At 42.2% G+C, this 15,403-nt stretch overlaps 1 protein-coding gene across 2 annotated transcripts; it reads right to left on the reverse strand.

Annotated features, from left to right (window-relative positions):
* Positions 1-362: 362 nt before the first annotated feature.
* Positions 363-13,065, reverse strand: COCH (cochlin). Of its 2 annotated transcripts, XM_057488520.1 has the most exons (12): positions 12,779-13,065; positions 12,636-12,692; positions 12,457-12,603; positions 10,558-10,729; positions 9,618-9,751; positions 8,661-8,723; positions 7,925-7,969; positions 7,679-7,826; positions 5,190-5,293; positions 4,259-4,485; positions 3,599-4,115; positions 363-1,232 (listed from the first exon to the last, which is right to left on the reverse strand). In XM_057488520.1, exons 1-12 carry the CDS (start codon positions 12,810-12,812, stop codon positions 1,057-1,059), a joined length of 1,824 nt encoding a protein of 607 aa, XP_057344503.1. In that variant the 5' UTR covers positions 12,813-13,065; the 3' UTR covers positions 363-1,056. The 2 variants fall into 2 exon arrangements, with proteins under 2 accessions (XP_057344503.1, XP_036737181.2); XM_036881286.2 differs by lacking the exon at positions 12,457-12,603 and having other exon boundaries at positions 10,558-10,714; positions 12,648-12,692; positions 12,779-13,064.
* Between the last annotated feature and the right edge of the window lie 2,338 nt (positions 13,066-15,403).

Below are 15,403 nucleotides of genomic sequence, written 5' to 3' on the forward strand. Positions count from 1 at the left end.
CTTAGGAACCAATATCACATGCATGTTCAAGTAAAAATGTTACTTAGAAAGCATTTTTGTTGAACCAAGTAACCAAAAATACCTACTGCCATTGAATCTGGTAGTCACTGTGTGTGATGCCCGGAAAGGAAGCATTCATAAGTAGGTGAATGAAAGACAAGGTCTTATTGCATGATTTTAAGAAAAAATTCAGATTGGGTCTTTCCACATGAAGTAGTGAATGTAGAATTTATACCATGTCTTAGGGAGAGACACTTGGAATAATAAAAGGAAGGCAGCTTAGAATAAGTCACTAGCAGTTTTATTGCTTACATAGTCAAACTATAATATCCCCCCGCCCCGCAGTTATTTGAAGCATGTGCTTTTTTTTTTTTAAAGCTAAGTGTTTATTAAATGGTAAGTAAAAATGTACCAGTACACGGATGACTTTTTAGAGTACAATCCAAATATATCTATAAACATACAAAATTAAGATATAAATAGAAAAATGCCAGGTAATCCTTTTTTATTCAGTGTGATATTTTAGTTATGTTACTATAAAAATACACTACAAAAGAAGCTTGATATCTAATTCCCTTCCATTTTTGTCAGTTTTTAGTATATTAACAACTTGATTTGACATCTACTTGGGTCAAAATATATTTGAACTAAGTTGAAGAGCTGTTTACTATTTTTCTCTTCATTTTCCTTCCATACTTAATAGAGAATGATTAGAGAGGGAATGGTGTTTTGGTCCTAAGTGTCAGATTCTTTTATTGAGCTATGGAATTTGTACATTTAGTGTGTATGGGTAGAACTTTTCATTAAGATTTTAATCCATACCGCCTCCTCTTTCTTGACTTTGTAAGGGTCATTATTACCATGAAGCCTCCACAGAATGTTTAACAATGAATTCTAACGTGATTATAAAGTAGTAGCTTTCAACGAATACTTGTTTAAAACAGCTGTCAGCATCTTTAATGTAATAGTTCTGTATGCTATATAGTATTTCAGTATTACAGAAAGCAACTTAAACATATAATTGCACTTTTTCTTTCAGTTGTCAAAATGTCACCATTATTGCTGGGATTCTAAGAAATCTCTACAGATGCCTCTGATTACGTCAGAAACAATTGGTTCTAATCCTGTGAACTCTCTTGTGAAGAAAGCATGTGACTCCTTTGGTTTAGAGGCCATATCTTTCAGGTCATCCAGAGGTGCCCAAGCCACACCAACAGAGAAGATGGTGATACCTACAATGAAATATTTTTAAGTGAATTAAAACCAAGTTATAGCTTAAATATAAAAATACATGTATATATTTTTCATAAATTAGTACATAGTTGCAGAGGAAACTGCCTAGCAATGTCTGAACTAAGTCTGTACCAAATTGCTAGGTAAGTTTTAGTCATTGTGATGAGAATGACTAACAGGTTGGTCAAATGCAGAAGCTTTGCGATCAGTGTAATTTACTCCCCAAACAAATCATAAGATTTTGACAAAAGACGTGATAAAGTTGAATATCCATTCATGATAGAAGATATTAAGCTAAAAGTAAAGGGAAACGGACACCCTAACCTGATAAAACAATATCTAAAAATACCAAACCAAACCCTACAGCAAGCATACTTACAGAAAAGGTGGAAACTTCCCTTCTGAGACTAGCATACAGGCTGCCTGCTATGATCAATTAATGATTATACTGTAGTCATAGCCAGTACAACAGCAAGAAAGAATGGTACAAAATTTGGGATACATAAATTGGGGAAGTTTTCTAAGACTTGGGTTAACTGGGGTATTGTGACTAGTCCTCTGTGAATAATTGATAACTTCCATTTCAGTCTTTATATTACATGGGCAAACTGATCGAAATTGTCAGCCTTTAATCCCAAAGCAAAAAATGTTCTGGTGATAAAAATAGCCAGAGAGAAATGTCTATGAAGCTGGTATAGTTTTCTTCCAGTTGCTTTGAGGCATTCCATCTGCATTCCCTTGAGCTATTAAAAGGCTTTTACTCCCAACTACGTCTTGATTGGGGTGGTATTACATTACCTTCATTCATCTCGATAACAACTGTAGAAGTACTGATTGAACAGATTCTTTCTGTAGACTACCATCTACTGAGTGAAATTACCCTTATATTTTGAGTTTCTGAAATAGCTACTCCACATCCCTAGCCCCAATCCAAGCCTTCATTACCCTTGTAGTGGTGTACGGTGCTGAGTTCTAAGCACTGAAGATACAAATAAAACAACTTCAGGTGCTACAAAAGCTGCTTGAAACAACCTGATTTATCACCACCAGCCAATCTAAACTCTGGCAAAAGAGAGAAAGTCAAAATTTTTCCTTTCCCTCAATTCTCACTTCTAGCTGTCATTCAAGCTTAGATTGTTAACTCAGGCCCAGTATATAATTCTGGTTTTAAAAAGAAAAAAATGTGACCAAGCCCTGGAAGTCTACCCTGTTTTCTTTGCTATTACCAAATAATTTTCATGGAAATAGTGTGGCCCAACTTCCTACAGTTGAACTAATCATATAAGGAAAATATTTTTGAATTAATATAGTTTATTTAGCTTTAACCTGAGTCCAATCCTGTTATCCATAAATTAGCATTTTTTTAAAGAGTATGATGGCAAACAGGTTTTCAACATAGGTTTAGCTGCTGATGTATGAAGTAAGCCAGATGTATAAAAGTAAGCCAAGGTATAACTTTTCTGTCCTACTTAGTAAAATGTATCAATTCTGCCCTACTTAAAAACTGTCAATATGTAAGTACATAAGTGCATTAACAGGTGCTATTTGTATAAAAGGAAGATAGATGAAATCTTTAGGGATTAAGTAGGGAAAAGGCAGTGAAGAATATAGGAAAATGCAAGGCTGCTAATTCCCCCCTCCCAAGTTAGCAATTTTTTTTTTTTAAATATTGGACTCCATTAAGTTTTATCCCAGGAAAGGGAAGTTTTTGATGGCCTATTTGATCTCACATAGTGTCTTCAGGAACTAGCTGCTGTTGCCAAAAGTAATATTAAGGTTGGGGTACAGGAAAAAAAACCTTTTTATAACCGTGTGTTTTCATTATCTTAAGAAAAAAAGTCACTAAAAAGGAAGCTTAGATGGAAGAGGATTAAAGTACTGGTGACCTGATTAGAAAACTCATGCCAGACTGAAAAATACTAAAGAAACAGGCGGGGGGGCACAAATTATCAAATGTTCATAGTAAATTACTGCAAGCTGTGACTCGGGGGGATAGATTCCAAGCCAGCCCAAGGAAGGTAGGCACCTGTTAACATTTCTTTGACACATGAGAGTTCTCACAGCAATTCTTCCAACAGTACAGTGTTAGAGGAGTGTGGACTCTGCCAGACTCCCTGGGTTTGAATATTGGCCTAACCACACTGGCTTTGTGATTTAGGGGGGAAGTTTGTTTCCTGATCCTGTAGAATGAGATTAGTGAGGCTGCTTTGACAATTAAGTCAGTTAATACTGGATAAAGCTCTTAGAACAATGACTGACACACTGTAGGTGTCTGTTCAACAAAATAAATGCTTAAGTTTATATTTACTCCTAAAATTCACTCAACACCCTCCTCAGTTCCCTTCCCAAAGGGCAAGGCCCTTACCTGCATCGTGCGCGGCCGCAGCAGGGCCTCTGACGTCATCGTAGGACTGCCCGTCTGTGACGATCACCAGGAAGTTCCTGTTGGGGCTGTTCCTCATGGGACCAAACACGTTTCCGACCGTGAAGGTGATGGCGTCCCCAGTAGCTGTTCCACCACTCATGTAGCGAATGTTTCTGAGGGCGGCCAGGACATTCTCTTTGGTGCTGTAGTCAGTAAAACTGAATTCTGGGCGCTGATCATAGGTGAACTGTACAGCAGCTATCTTGGCACCAATGTCTGAGATTTCAAAAGTCTTGGCTATGTTGGAAACGAATTCAAGCATAAGGCGAAAATTACTGTCTCCTACACTGCTGGAGCCATCGATTAGAAACGCAATGTTCACTGAGTTATAACAGGTCTTGCTGCACATCATTTGCTCGTGAGTGCAGAGCTTCTGTACCAGAGGCTTTACATACTTTGTGGTGCCAAACCAGTTGGGCATGTGGTAAGAGAAGAAGCCATTACTCCGACAGACAGCCTGATGGGGGAGACATAAAAGATGTCCAAAGAGATCAAAAGTAGTTTCCTAAAGTTAGTCCAGATATGGGCCAGTCAGCACTATGCCTTGGGGTCCAAAGTTGAATCACTTCTGTTCATAGAAGACACGCCTCACCTCCTTACCTTGTCAACAAATGCAACATCCTGAACCATCCCCAGTTCTTCAGGAATAGGCTTGGCCACAGAAACTATAAATACATTGACACCAAACTCTCTGGCCACAATGCCTGCTTCCTCGATGTCATCAGAAGGCCAGCCATCAATAAACACCACCACCACTTTGGGGATCCCTTTTCTCACTCCAGTGTCTGCCGTGAAGAATTTCTGGGCAGTATGCTTCAAGGCCTTCCCTAGGTTTGAAAAAGAAGCAAAACGGAACAGCACCACTGCTCAAATAACATTTCTATTTCCCTGTACCAACTTGATGCCACCAAGTTTATGAAGTTAACATATACTGAACTTGATTTATAATAGATGCATTAGACGGGAAAGCTTAATTATCAGGCCTATTTTTTGTCTTCACAACCCACATTACTTCCCCCATCACGTCCCAGAAGCCTCACATTTCCTTTCTTACATCAATCACCAGTCAGAAACACAAAACTGACTCCCACTATTTTACTTGTGCTCCTATCTAACCCGACTGTGATTGATTAGTACCTCGAAGGACTCACAAGAAGTCTCCCTCCAGAGGGTCCACAGTGATACTCTAGTTATTTCTGCCATGTCTGCACTCATTAGATAAGTCTGTTGATTTTTGCTTTTTTTTTTTAACATTCTTAACAAGTACTTCTCTAAAGTGACATCTTGCCCAAACCAATGTAAGGATTTTAATCACAATGCTTTTCCTAAAATAAGCAATATCAATTAACCCTTTGATATGTTTTCCATTATAAATTGAATATCGCAGGTGATCAAGTGCAGAACTAGCCAAGATTTTAGTACCAGGAGGAAGGTTTTTACATCTGCTTATAAAAAATGGCATAATGCTGTTTTACATGTTTAATCAATAACCCTCTCCTTCATCACATCCCAGGTGCCACAATATACTCACCTGTATTGGAATTACCTCCTCTGAAACCTACTTCCTTTATGGCAAACAAAACATCTTTGGCTGATGTAAAGTTTTTCAAGTAAAATTCTATTTTGGGATGTTCACTAAGTGGAAAAATAAAAAAATGTTATCCAGGGAAAATTGGAAAGGTAAAACAAACAACATCATATACCTTTAAAAAAAGTCTTTAATTGGACAATGCCCAAGTTTCTTTCTTAATCCCACAGTATACAGTCAACTAAGGCATTGCATCCTTACTTGAATTTTTAGGAATCTTTCAGAAGTGTAACAAAAATAATTGCTACCTTGAGGGTTACATTCTAGGTAATAGATACACATTACATGTATAATCTCAATCATAACTCTACAAGGTAGAAACTATCCTTATTATATAAATAAAGAAACTGAGGCTTAGAGAATTTAGATAATTTGCCCAAGAAAACATAGCCAAATCTTAAATTCAGGTTTGTCTGGCTCTGAAGTCCATGCCTAAGCTAAATGAGGCACTTGAACCAGGCTTGGCTCCCGGCGCTGGGCTTCACGGAAATCTGCAGAGTTGGGTACCAGATAGTAGGAAGGCAGCTGGGTGTGAGGCTCCAGCGGGGGCCCGAGGGGCAATGAATAGTCTAGATCTAACCCAGGCCTCTGGGCAGAAGAGGCCATTTCAGTGACACTAAGGCCAACATTTTAAAAAATGAGAAAAGTTATAAGGGAACAAATTAGAAATTATTATAATATTGAATTTTTCCTATAATAAAGATATTTTCACTTGCCAATCTTAAAATTATATTGTAAGAGATTTGGATTTTCTGTATTTTATAGTAAAAGAATTTCAGTTCACTTTTTTAATTACTCTGTTCATTAAAGACCACGTTGAGTAAAAAAAGCACACTTTGTTGTGTCTAGTTCTGAGGTAAGGCAGTATTTCATAAGTGCAAAATTTTAAGATCTTAGCATTGTCAGTTGCCATTAAGTCAAGATTTTTGAGGGGCAAGTATAGCACTGACTTTTTCTGCATACCTGGTGGTACGATTTCTGTATACTTGGTGGAATGTTAGGTCGTAAAAATCAGATTTCAAGGGTTGATAACCTTTTGACTTCTATGGTCATTTTTCTATCCAAAAAATGATTTATGAGATTTAGTCTTATTTTTGCATCCTTAATGATATATTGTTACTTTGCTTAATTTTAAACTCCTGATAGAGTTTATCTATTTTAATGTTCTTTCTAAAACTATAAACCAGGAAGCTAGTCTTTATGCAAATCTTTGTATTTACTCTGTACAAAGTAAGTGTAGATTTCATCTGGAAAAAGAATTGGATAAAAATAACAAAGAAGAAAAGTACTGAGGGGAATTTACCCTATGGGATGTTAAAATGTACAATAAAGCAACAAAGTCAAAGCATTTTAGAAAAGATCTAATAAGAATTAACATATGGACCAAAGAAGCAGACTTGCTTCTTGTAATAAAACTTGTAATAAAATTGATGCCACAAATCAATGGAATAAGAAGTTCACTTTTTTATAAAGGTGTGGGACAAATGGTTAAACTATGTAGAAAACAGTTTAATTCTCACACTAAAATATTCTAAGTTCAGAACTAATTATAAAAAATTATTTTAAAAAATGACAAAAAAAGAAATATAAGTTAATATTTGTAATAGTAGTGGTAACATCCTCACACACTGCTGATTGCTGATAGCAGTTTAAACTGGATCAACTTTCTAAAAAGTAATTTAATTCTTTATATCAGAAGCCTTAGAAATGTTAGAACCCTTTGACCTAATCTCACTTCTAGAAATCTAGCCTAATGAACTAATCAGAGATGGCGCAAAGATGACATAAGGATGTTCATCACAGTGTGATGTGTAATGGTGAAAAACAATAGAAGTATGGTTAAATAATCATGCAAAGGAACATTATGAAATATCATTTTCTGAAGAATATTTATGATATGATAAAATGTGCAGAATACCAAAGGATGAAAAAACAGAATGTAAGACATTTTTCTAGTCTTGAGTTTTGGAAAAAATACACACATATGTTTAGTCACATATTTTCTTAAAACACTGAGAAGAAATAAAACATTTTACAGTGATTGTCTCTGGGGGATATATTTGGGAAATTTCTTTGTGCTTTATATGCCTTCAACCATTCTATAAGGAGCATATTGTAATATCTTAAAAGCCATCAGTAAATATTATTTTTAGATGAATAAAATAAAAAGGTCAAGCTTCATATCTCCAAATGAAGAAATATGGAAAGAGTTTAAAAGAATAATGACAGAATAGGAAGGAGGAATAGACATATCACTGCTGCTTCCTTCAGCAAAGAGAAATTAAAAATTGAGCCGAGGAGATATGCAAAGGTAATTCATATGAGCAACAAGACTTTTTGTACTATGATGAATGTACCACTAAAAGGAGAGATCATTTGCCATCAGTTAAGACATCACTCAAGTCTTCTCCCATTTTTAACAAGGTCAGTACCTGGCTTGAACAAGGCCCACATGTGGTCCTTCTGTTCCAATCCCCAACATTAGAGCCACTTTTCCAACAAAATTCTTCTGCAGATTAAATCGGCGCTGCCCAATATTAAAACTTCCATCGATGAGAAATGCAATGTCTGCTTTACAGTCTGTGAACACCAAAACAGGTCTTTCCATTAGTGGTTTCAAGAGGAGGGATGGAGGCAGGGAGAATGCTCTTTTCCCAAGTGAATATGTGCACTTTTACCTTTGTTGCCAGCTTTCTTCTCAGGTGTTTTCTTTAGTCGTTTCCCTGAAACAAAGGAAGCACTTGGCATTAGCAAAAGGAAGAGAGTTCCATGGCAAGAAGCCCACATAGGGAGCAGCTCATTATGATGAGTGTCATTCTTGAAAATACTTTTTTTGGAAAATTAATTTCCCCATGACTTTCTGGACTGGGGAAGCAATGCTCCAACAAAGAAACAAGCCAGTCCTGAGGCAGGCGTGCATATTTGATATGCTTCCTATCCAGAACTTTGATTTCCCAGACTCAACAGTTGAGGCAGGACTGGACACTCAGATTCTAATGGACACTCAGATTCTAATGCTCTTAATTTCTCTGACTTTAAAATTGCTACAGTCTTAGAAAAGGAGTTCCCTGGTTATTTCTTTTAAAAGACACATACTAATTCTTTTTATTCATATGATAATTGCAAATAGAAAGTTTATGCTACTTTGACTAGTTTGTAGGCATAGTTTATCAAATCAGGGAGAAATGGTAGGATTTCAAGAGAATATTTGATAGCAGAGTTTATACTTGAAAACAAGCACAATAGGGAATTTGAAATATACCTATGTAATATACCAGTAAATTTAAGATATTTGCTTTCTATTTCTTTAACATCAAAAATTTTTAAGAAAGTTTCTATCAACAACACATATATTTATAACTTCCAAATGCTGAGCCAGGCTAGGAGATAAGAGATAGGTTCCATATTGCATACCTGTTGTGGGGTGTGCTGTGGACACTGCTCGGCCTGTGGCTTCCTGGGTACCACTTCTGCCTTCTGTTAAAAATAAATAGAAGACATTTGCGGAGTAAAACAACAAAGCAAAACTGAAGGAACAAAATAGCAGCAGACTCACAGACTCCAAGAAGGGACTAGCAGTTACCAAAGGGGAGGGGTGGGAGAGCGTGGGTGGGGAGGGAGGGAGAAGGGGATTGAGGGATATTATGATTAGAGCACATGATCTGTGTGGGGTCACGGGGAAGACAGTGTAGCACAGAGAAGACAAGTAGGGACTCTGTGGCATTTTACTACGCTGATGGACAGTTGACTGCAATGGGGTATGGGAGGGGACTTGATAATATGGGTGAATGTAGTAACCACATTGTTTTTCTTGTGAAACCTTCATAAGAGGGAATTTCAATGATAACTTAATAAAAAAATAGAAATAAAAAATAAAGAGAAGACTCTTTATCTCTTCTTTCTTTGCCATCAAAGCATACATAATAAATTTAATTTAGTGTTCTAGAGGATAATAAATAGACTGATGGCATTTGCAGGGGTAATTGCTGCATGCTAGTTTCAAAGAACCAAAACATAGTCTTATCTATTTTATTTTAAAAGGATCACCAAAAAATGAATTCACATTCATTCACTTTTTTTTCCATGTAGTATTACTTGGTAAATGTCAGGGCATTCTGATTGCAGACAATGCAAGTTTCTCTTGTCATCTTCTGACAGCAAGATTATTCTTGCCCCAATCACCCAAGTTTAGCTTGAATGGGTCCTCAGCCCCTGGGGTCCCTGACTAACCCATAGTTGATCCTTTCGGTCTTTACCACAAGTTTTTCCATCAGAGTCAAAGAAGTTGGGCTGAGAAAAGCAGAAAACTTTTTGTGTGTGTGTGTGGAGGCAATAGTTACACAAAAGTAAGAACAATGTAACTGTACCTACTGGTCACTGTGAAAGATGCAGACCATCTGGAAAGCATTTGAGACTGGATGCCGTTGGCAACTACTGAGGAATAGTTTTCTCTGCCTGGTAGGCTATAGATTCTCACAGGTCCCCCTGAGAGGCTGATTACTCCCCTGTAGCACAAGAGTAACAACAGAGAAGGTTAACAGGGCTTTTCAGGGGCTGACTTAGAGTGCCATGTTGCCTCTTTTGATCTGATTAATCAAGAAAATAGTTCAGTGGGGAAGCCATGCTGCCAGCCTTTTTAGAAACTCGCTTACATGGTACAAACCCTGCCTGGGGAAATGGTTTTGTGCTGCGAATTTCTTAAATGTTGATAAGAACATACTTACAGTATATCTTGTTCCCTACAGGTCAAGGATTCAGAGTTAAGAGCACTAAACAAGTTTCTTAGTTTTCTGAGATATTTTACATGTCTTCGGACTTCATCACACTGACCATTCTCCTGTAGGACAGGAGAGTGGTGATGAACATGGGCTCCTGCGCAGACCTGGGCTTTTGGTCCCAGCTCTGGCACTTCCTCACAATGGTGACTTTGGGCAAAATGCTTGGCAACTGTCTGAGTGCAGTTTAATCTCATCTGTATAATGGAGCACACTTGTACCTACTTTATACAGTGGTAGATGTGTCATGGAAGGCAAGACAATGGCTGTCACATGTAAAAACTCAGTAATGAATTACAGGATTAGGAATGTGTTAGCTTTCAAGAAATGATGCAATTCACCTTTTGTCAACTTTGTGTACTTGGTGTTTTAAAAACATCCAGGAAAATATTTAAAATGTACCCATTTTTGACGGCCAAAATTAGCACCGAAAGAAAGAAAAGATGTGTGTGTTTGGCAGGTGGGGGGAGGTCCAGATGGCTAAGGAGGCAATAATCATGCTTGCAGTTCTCTCTCCTTGGCATTCTTGGGCTTACCTGTGGACAGCGGCACCACAGATGCTCGATACAGAGGCATATACTGCGTTCCCAAACACGGAGAATTCCTCAGGAGGGCAGTCCCCTGGGCAAAGGACATCTGCTTTCTCTTTTCTGATGTCCAGGCCTCTAGTAAAGCAGGTGATAGCAATGGGAACTGAAGAGAAACAGGGAAATGTAATAATCATTTTTAGGACTTTTAGGTGATTGGTGGTGGTTGGGGAACTAGGATATGAGATTGAAGTTTAACTTCCCTAAATTTCTATACTTCTTCTTAAGACTACTGATTTGTGTACTGTTCCGCACCATCCCAGACTTTAGCAAGCCAAAAATCATTTTTTCAATTTAACCTAGTCCTCAGTCCCTATAAAGTCTAATAAAAGAATTTTCTCAGTTCTTACCAGTTTGAAAATACATCAATGGATATATATCAGAACTAGAAAAATTATTCATTTGCCATCTATCCATTCATTCTAGAAATAGAAACATATCAATTCTGATGACAACTGTGTAAATAGTTGCCTGAAGTGAAGACATTACCTCCTGATTAAGCCTGTGAGGAACATTTTTCAAAGACATATGCACAAACGTAAGTTGTCCTTTGCTTCAGAGGACCATTTATACCAGTTTTCCTCCAAATGCAGTGCCTAAAAATGACACCTTGATTTAAGCTTCACTTTATAGAAAGTCATTTAGCTGGACCACTCATTTTACAGATGAAGAAATTACAGTCATGGGGTTAATTTGCCCCAGGTTACACAGTCCAAGGAACATTCCGTATCTCCTATAGGACAGGAAACAGGGAAGCTAATCCCTTCAAAATAAAGGACTTTATCTGAATTGAACCTGGTTATTTCTGCTCTGGATCTGTCCAGAAAGATGTATCAGGTAATGAATACATTTTTAGAAAGCACTGCTAACTGGTCAACTCAAATACTAATGAAAGATTTTACTACAATAGACGTTTGGTAGAGACAAGCCCTTGGCAACATGTAATAAGGTAACATGATACAACTTATTAATTCGTCAATTTACTGTGAATAGTATCCAAACATTTTTGAAACAGATATTAACTTAAAACAAAACACAAACTTTTCCGCCAGTACAGAGTCATGCTGTCTGGCCGTACTGCCGCAGCAAGCAGCCTGCTTCTAACGAGGGAGGACTCTCTTCTAAGAGCCCCCTGTGTTGGGCTGACTCTAGTACATGCCAGGTACAATAGGTGATTCCTTGGCTCTGAAACACCCTAGACTGCTGTGGAAGGTAAAATCCTTAACAAGAACAGTAGCCTCATACCTATGAGCCTCATCATATCTGTCATCAAACAGCCTTAATCCTTCTTCCCATTTTCGGTGGCGTTAGAGGCGCGGCCTTTAGCTGCCAGCACCGACTTCAGCGAGTGTGGGGGTTGAAGGGGGCGTGAATATGGCCCCGGATACTGACCCTCATTTCTTCTTCCAAGGAAAACAGGACAGATTTTGGAAGTTTACCTTTTATATCATAGAAAACACACTAAGCCACACACCCGTAACTCGGACTTCTGTGGAACAAACTCTATAGACTCTCTCGACTATGAAATGGGCACACAAACGCTGCTCTTCCTGGGGGTCACTCTTGGAAACATAACCAGGGGGTCAAAGTGGGACGGCGACGTAAAGCTCTCTTGCGTTTCTGTCTCTCTGTTTCTCCGCCAGCTCGAAGTCGGTCTGGAGGCTTCTCCCTGACCCCCAGCGCCGCAGAACCTGTGCCCCTCCGTGGGGCTCACAAATACCTCTGCCTCGCCCTTCCTCCGCTGCGGCTTTTCTCGGGGGTGGGGTGAGGGTGGGAACGGCCTCCCCCTCGCCGCGGGAAGAACGTCCCCTTAGGCCCCCAGGGGACCCCTCGCCGGGGAGGACTGGGTAAGCCAGAGGAGCTCAGCACTACGAAGGGATGCAGGTGCGCCAGGCAGCCGCTCCAACCTTCGCGCCCTCCGCCCGGTCCCCGGGCCACAGTTCGGGCTCGATCCGAGGGCGCTTCTACCCGCCGGCCCGCTGCTCCTCCCACCGCCTGGCCGGAGCCCAGCCCTACCGACCCGGGACCCCGCAGCTCACCAGCTCCCTCGCTGCCCGCGGGCTCCGGCAGCAGCAGACAGACACCTGCGAAGAGAGGGCAGCACGAGGGCTGGCTCCAGCCTGCTCCCCGCGCGCGGAGAGGAAGGCGGCGGGGAGGGGCGCGTACCCACCGAGGCAGAGAACGGGGATCCACGCTGCAGACATGGTAGTCGAGGGGCTGCTCAGACCTGCGAGAGAGGGAGAACGCAGGCGAGGCTCCGCACAGACCGCGCCCGCCCACCACAGAGACGGTGCACCGCTAGCGAGCGAGGAGACCGAGAGACCACTGCCCCTGAGCGGGCGCCCCTCTCGCCTGGAGGCGACGTCCCGGCTGTAGACCGAGCCCAACCCAGATCGGTGTGCAACTCCGGACCAGGCCCGCGGGGGCAACGTGGAGACAGACGAGCCGGGAGCGACAAAGGAGAGACACGGAAAGGAGCCAGATGCCCGGGGCTCCACCAGAGTAGGGACCGCCCGGCTGCGCGGAGTGCGGGCGCGGAGCTCCCGCCGCCGCTATAAAGGCCCGGCCGCACGCATGAGCACTCTGCGGGGGGCGCGCGGGGAGGGGCTGCAAGTGGGGCCCCGGGCCGGCGGCGGCCGCCCGCTCCGCCCCTCCGCACGCCAGCCCGGGGTGAGGGCGCCTTCGCCCGCGGCGCGCGGCCCGGCCACCTGCGGAGGCGCGAGGCCGCGGTGGGAGTCCCGGGGCTGCGACGAGAACGGGGCGGGGACGCGCGGGGTGAGACCGAGCCAACAGCGCCCGGCGCGCGGGCTGGAGCTGCGCCCCGCGGGGTGGGGGCTGCCCGACGGGCCGCGACCGTGCTGAGCCGCCCGGCGCACCGGGCTGGGAGGGAGGCCCGCCGCGACCCCGGGAGCTGCTGGTCCACCTGTCCACACGGCCCCAGAGCAAAACTTTCCGACTTGGTGCTTCCGTTGGGAGAGTTCCTACTTCTAAAGTAAAAGCAACCTGGGTGCCTGCGGGAAACCCGGTCCGCTGATGGGTTATTCCGTGGACCTTAGCGCTGCAGCCCTCCGACTTGGTCTGCGGGAGCCGGAGCTTCCCCGCGGGCTCCTTCCTCGTGCCGGGTAGGGTCGCGCTTGAGGCGGCCCGGAGCCCTCGCCACAGCTGCCTCTTCCCTAGATCAGGGGATGCATGCTCGGTTGCCGCCCGAATTCCCAGCCCTGGCGCCTGCTGTGACTGCGCAGACTCTCGGGTTTGGTGCTGGGTTCCCACTCCTTCCACCCTGATGACTTTTTACAGGTGGAAATGGCAGAAAGCGCGGAATTCATAGGGAGTGTGACAGACAAGTGACCTGCGTGGCAGCTCAGGAATCCCCCGCAGACCCAGAGGAGGTGACACGACGTCGTGGTTTGTTTTTTGTTTTTCAGCTTTATGTAGTCCAAAGAATTGGATTTCACTTAGGTTCAGTCACCAATCATTTATATGGCATAAAATCCTTCCATTTCAAGTGTACAATTCCATGGTTGTTGGTGAGTTTCCAGAGCCGTACAACCAGCGCCACAGCCCAGTGTTAGGACCTTCCCGTCGCCACCGAGAGGATCGCGTCCACCCTCAGCCCTAGGCAGCGCGCATCAGCTTCCCGTCTCTGTCGATGCGCTTCTCATGGGCATTTCATAGCAATGGGATGGTACGATATATGGCTTCTTTACCTGAGCGTAATGTTTTTGAGATTCATCAGTGCTGTATCGTGTGTGAGTGCTTCTTTCGTACTGCCAGATGGTATTCACACACATTCTATACCAGTTAACACACAATCACCCCCTGGAAGCCAAGTATTAGTCTTAGGACTGTCCCTTGGATGTGGGGTGGGTGGGGTAAATCCGTATTTGCATCAGGCGGGTGGTTTCATTCCCTTTACTCCCTGAATGTCTTCTGGAGATAAAGAAGCTAAATTAAATAACATTTGAGGGCTAGGAGGTTTATAATTTTCACGACTGCCGTAAAGATTTAATCCTGTCTCTTGGAAAGAGAGTGACCCTTTTCTTAGAAGCCCAGTAATCTAGCCACGGCCCCTGATGTTTTCCTTGGGAGAAATTTCAAGCCTTAGGGATGATTAAAGCTGTCTTTTTATTGTTGTTTATTGAGGTTCCTCAGTCAGGGTGGGATAACCTCCTCCAACTAGGCTGGGCAGATTGTCATGAATCTATATAATTAGAGAGAGTTCACATCCCGGAAAAAAGCTGCGTTCCTACAGCTCAGCAGATGACAAGAGAAACTTGCATTGTCTGCAATCAGAATGCCCTGACATTTACCAAATAATACTACATGGAAAAAAAAGGGCGAAGGGGCGCAAGCTCTCCGGGGCCCGGAACGCCCGCAGGGCGCAGCCCTCCTGGAATGTTATTTCACGGAGCCCTTTGGCAGAGTCAGAACCCGTGCAGTTATTGCCATGGTGGACGCTGAGTCCCTGACTGTTAAAAAGTAAAGGGAATGCCTCATTGAGTTTCACGGTTGTTTCCAAAGATACATTTTAATCATCTTGTTTTGAAACATTTAAGGGAAGTTAGCCCTTATTTTTCTATTTTGAAAGGCCAACCAAAGAGAGTGGAAGAGTGGGGATGAGATTTCTTATTTTTAGTGTGTACCTCACACTCACCGTTAAGTGTATTGAGGAAAAAATATTTGAACCTTGAGAGGTACTTGCCTCTGCTGTGGAATATCTGAAGAAAAGGGACGTCAAAGAAATATGGGTATGTTTGACTCAAAAAGACAAACTGTTAAACTTCTAGTTCTGTAT

This window comes from Manis pentadactyla, chromosome 11 (assembly GCF_030020395.1).
Source record: "Manis pentadactyla isolate mManPen7 chromosome 11, mManPen7.hap1, whole genome shotgun sequence".
Classification (NCBI taxonomy): domain Eukaryota; kingdom Metazoa; phylum Chordata; class Mammalia; order Pholidota; family Manidae; genus Manis; species Manis pentadactyla.

What these genes read in the sequence shown, in the direction of transcription:
- COCH (XM_057488520.1), bottom strand. Translation starts at nt 12,812, where the DNA reads ATGTCTGCAGCGTGGATCCCCGTTCTCTGCCTCG. An exon ending in TGTGGTGCCGCTGTCCACAG is followed by an intron (nt 9,752 to 10,557) that starts GTAAGCCCAAGA and finishes CTTGTGCTACAG; the next exon opens with GGGAGTAATCAGCCTCTCAG. An exon ending in TGCATCTTTCACAGTGACCA is followed by an intron (nt 8,724 to 9,617) that starts GTAGGTACAGTT and finishes TATTTTTAACAG; the next exon opens with AAGGCAGAAGTGGTACCCAG.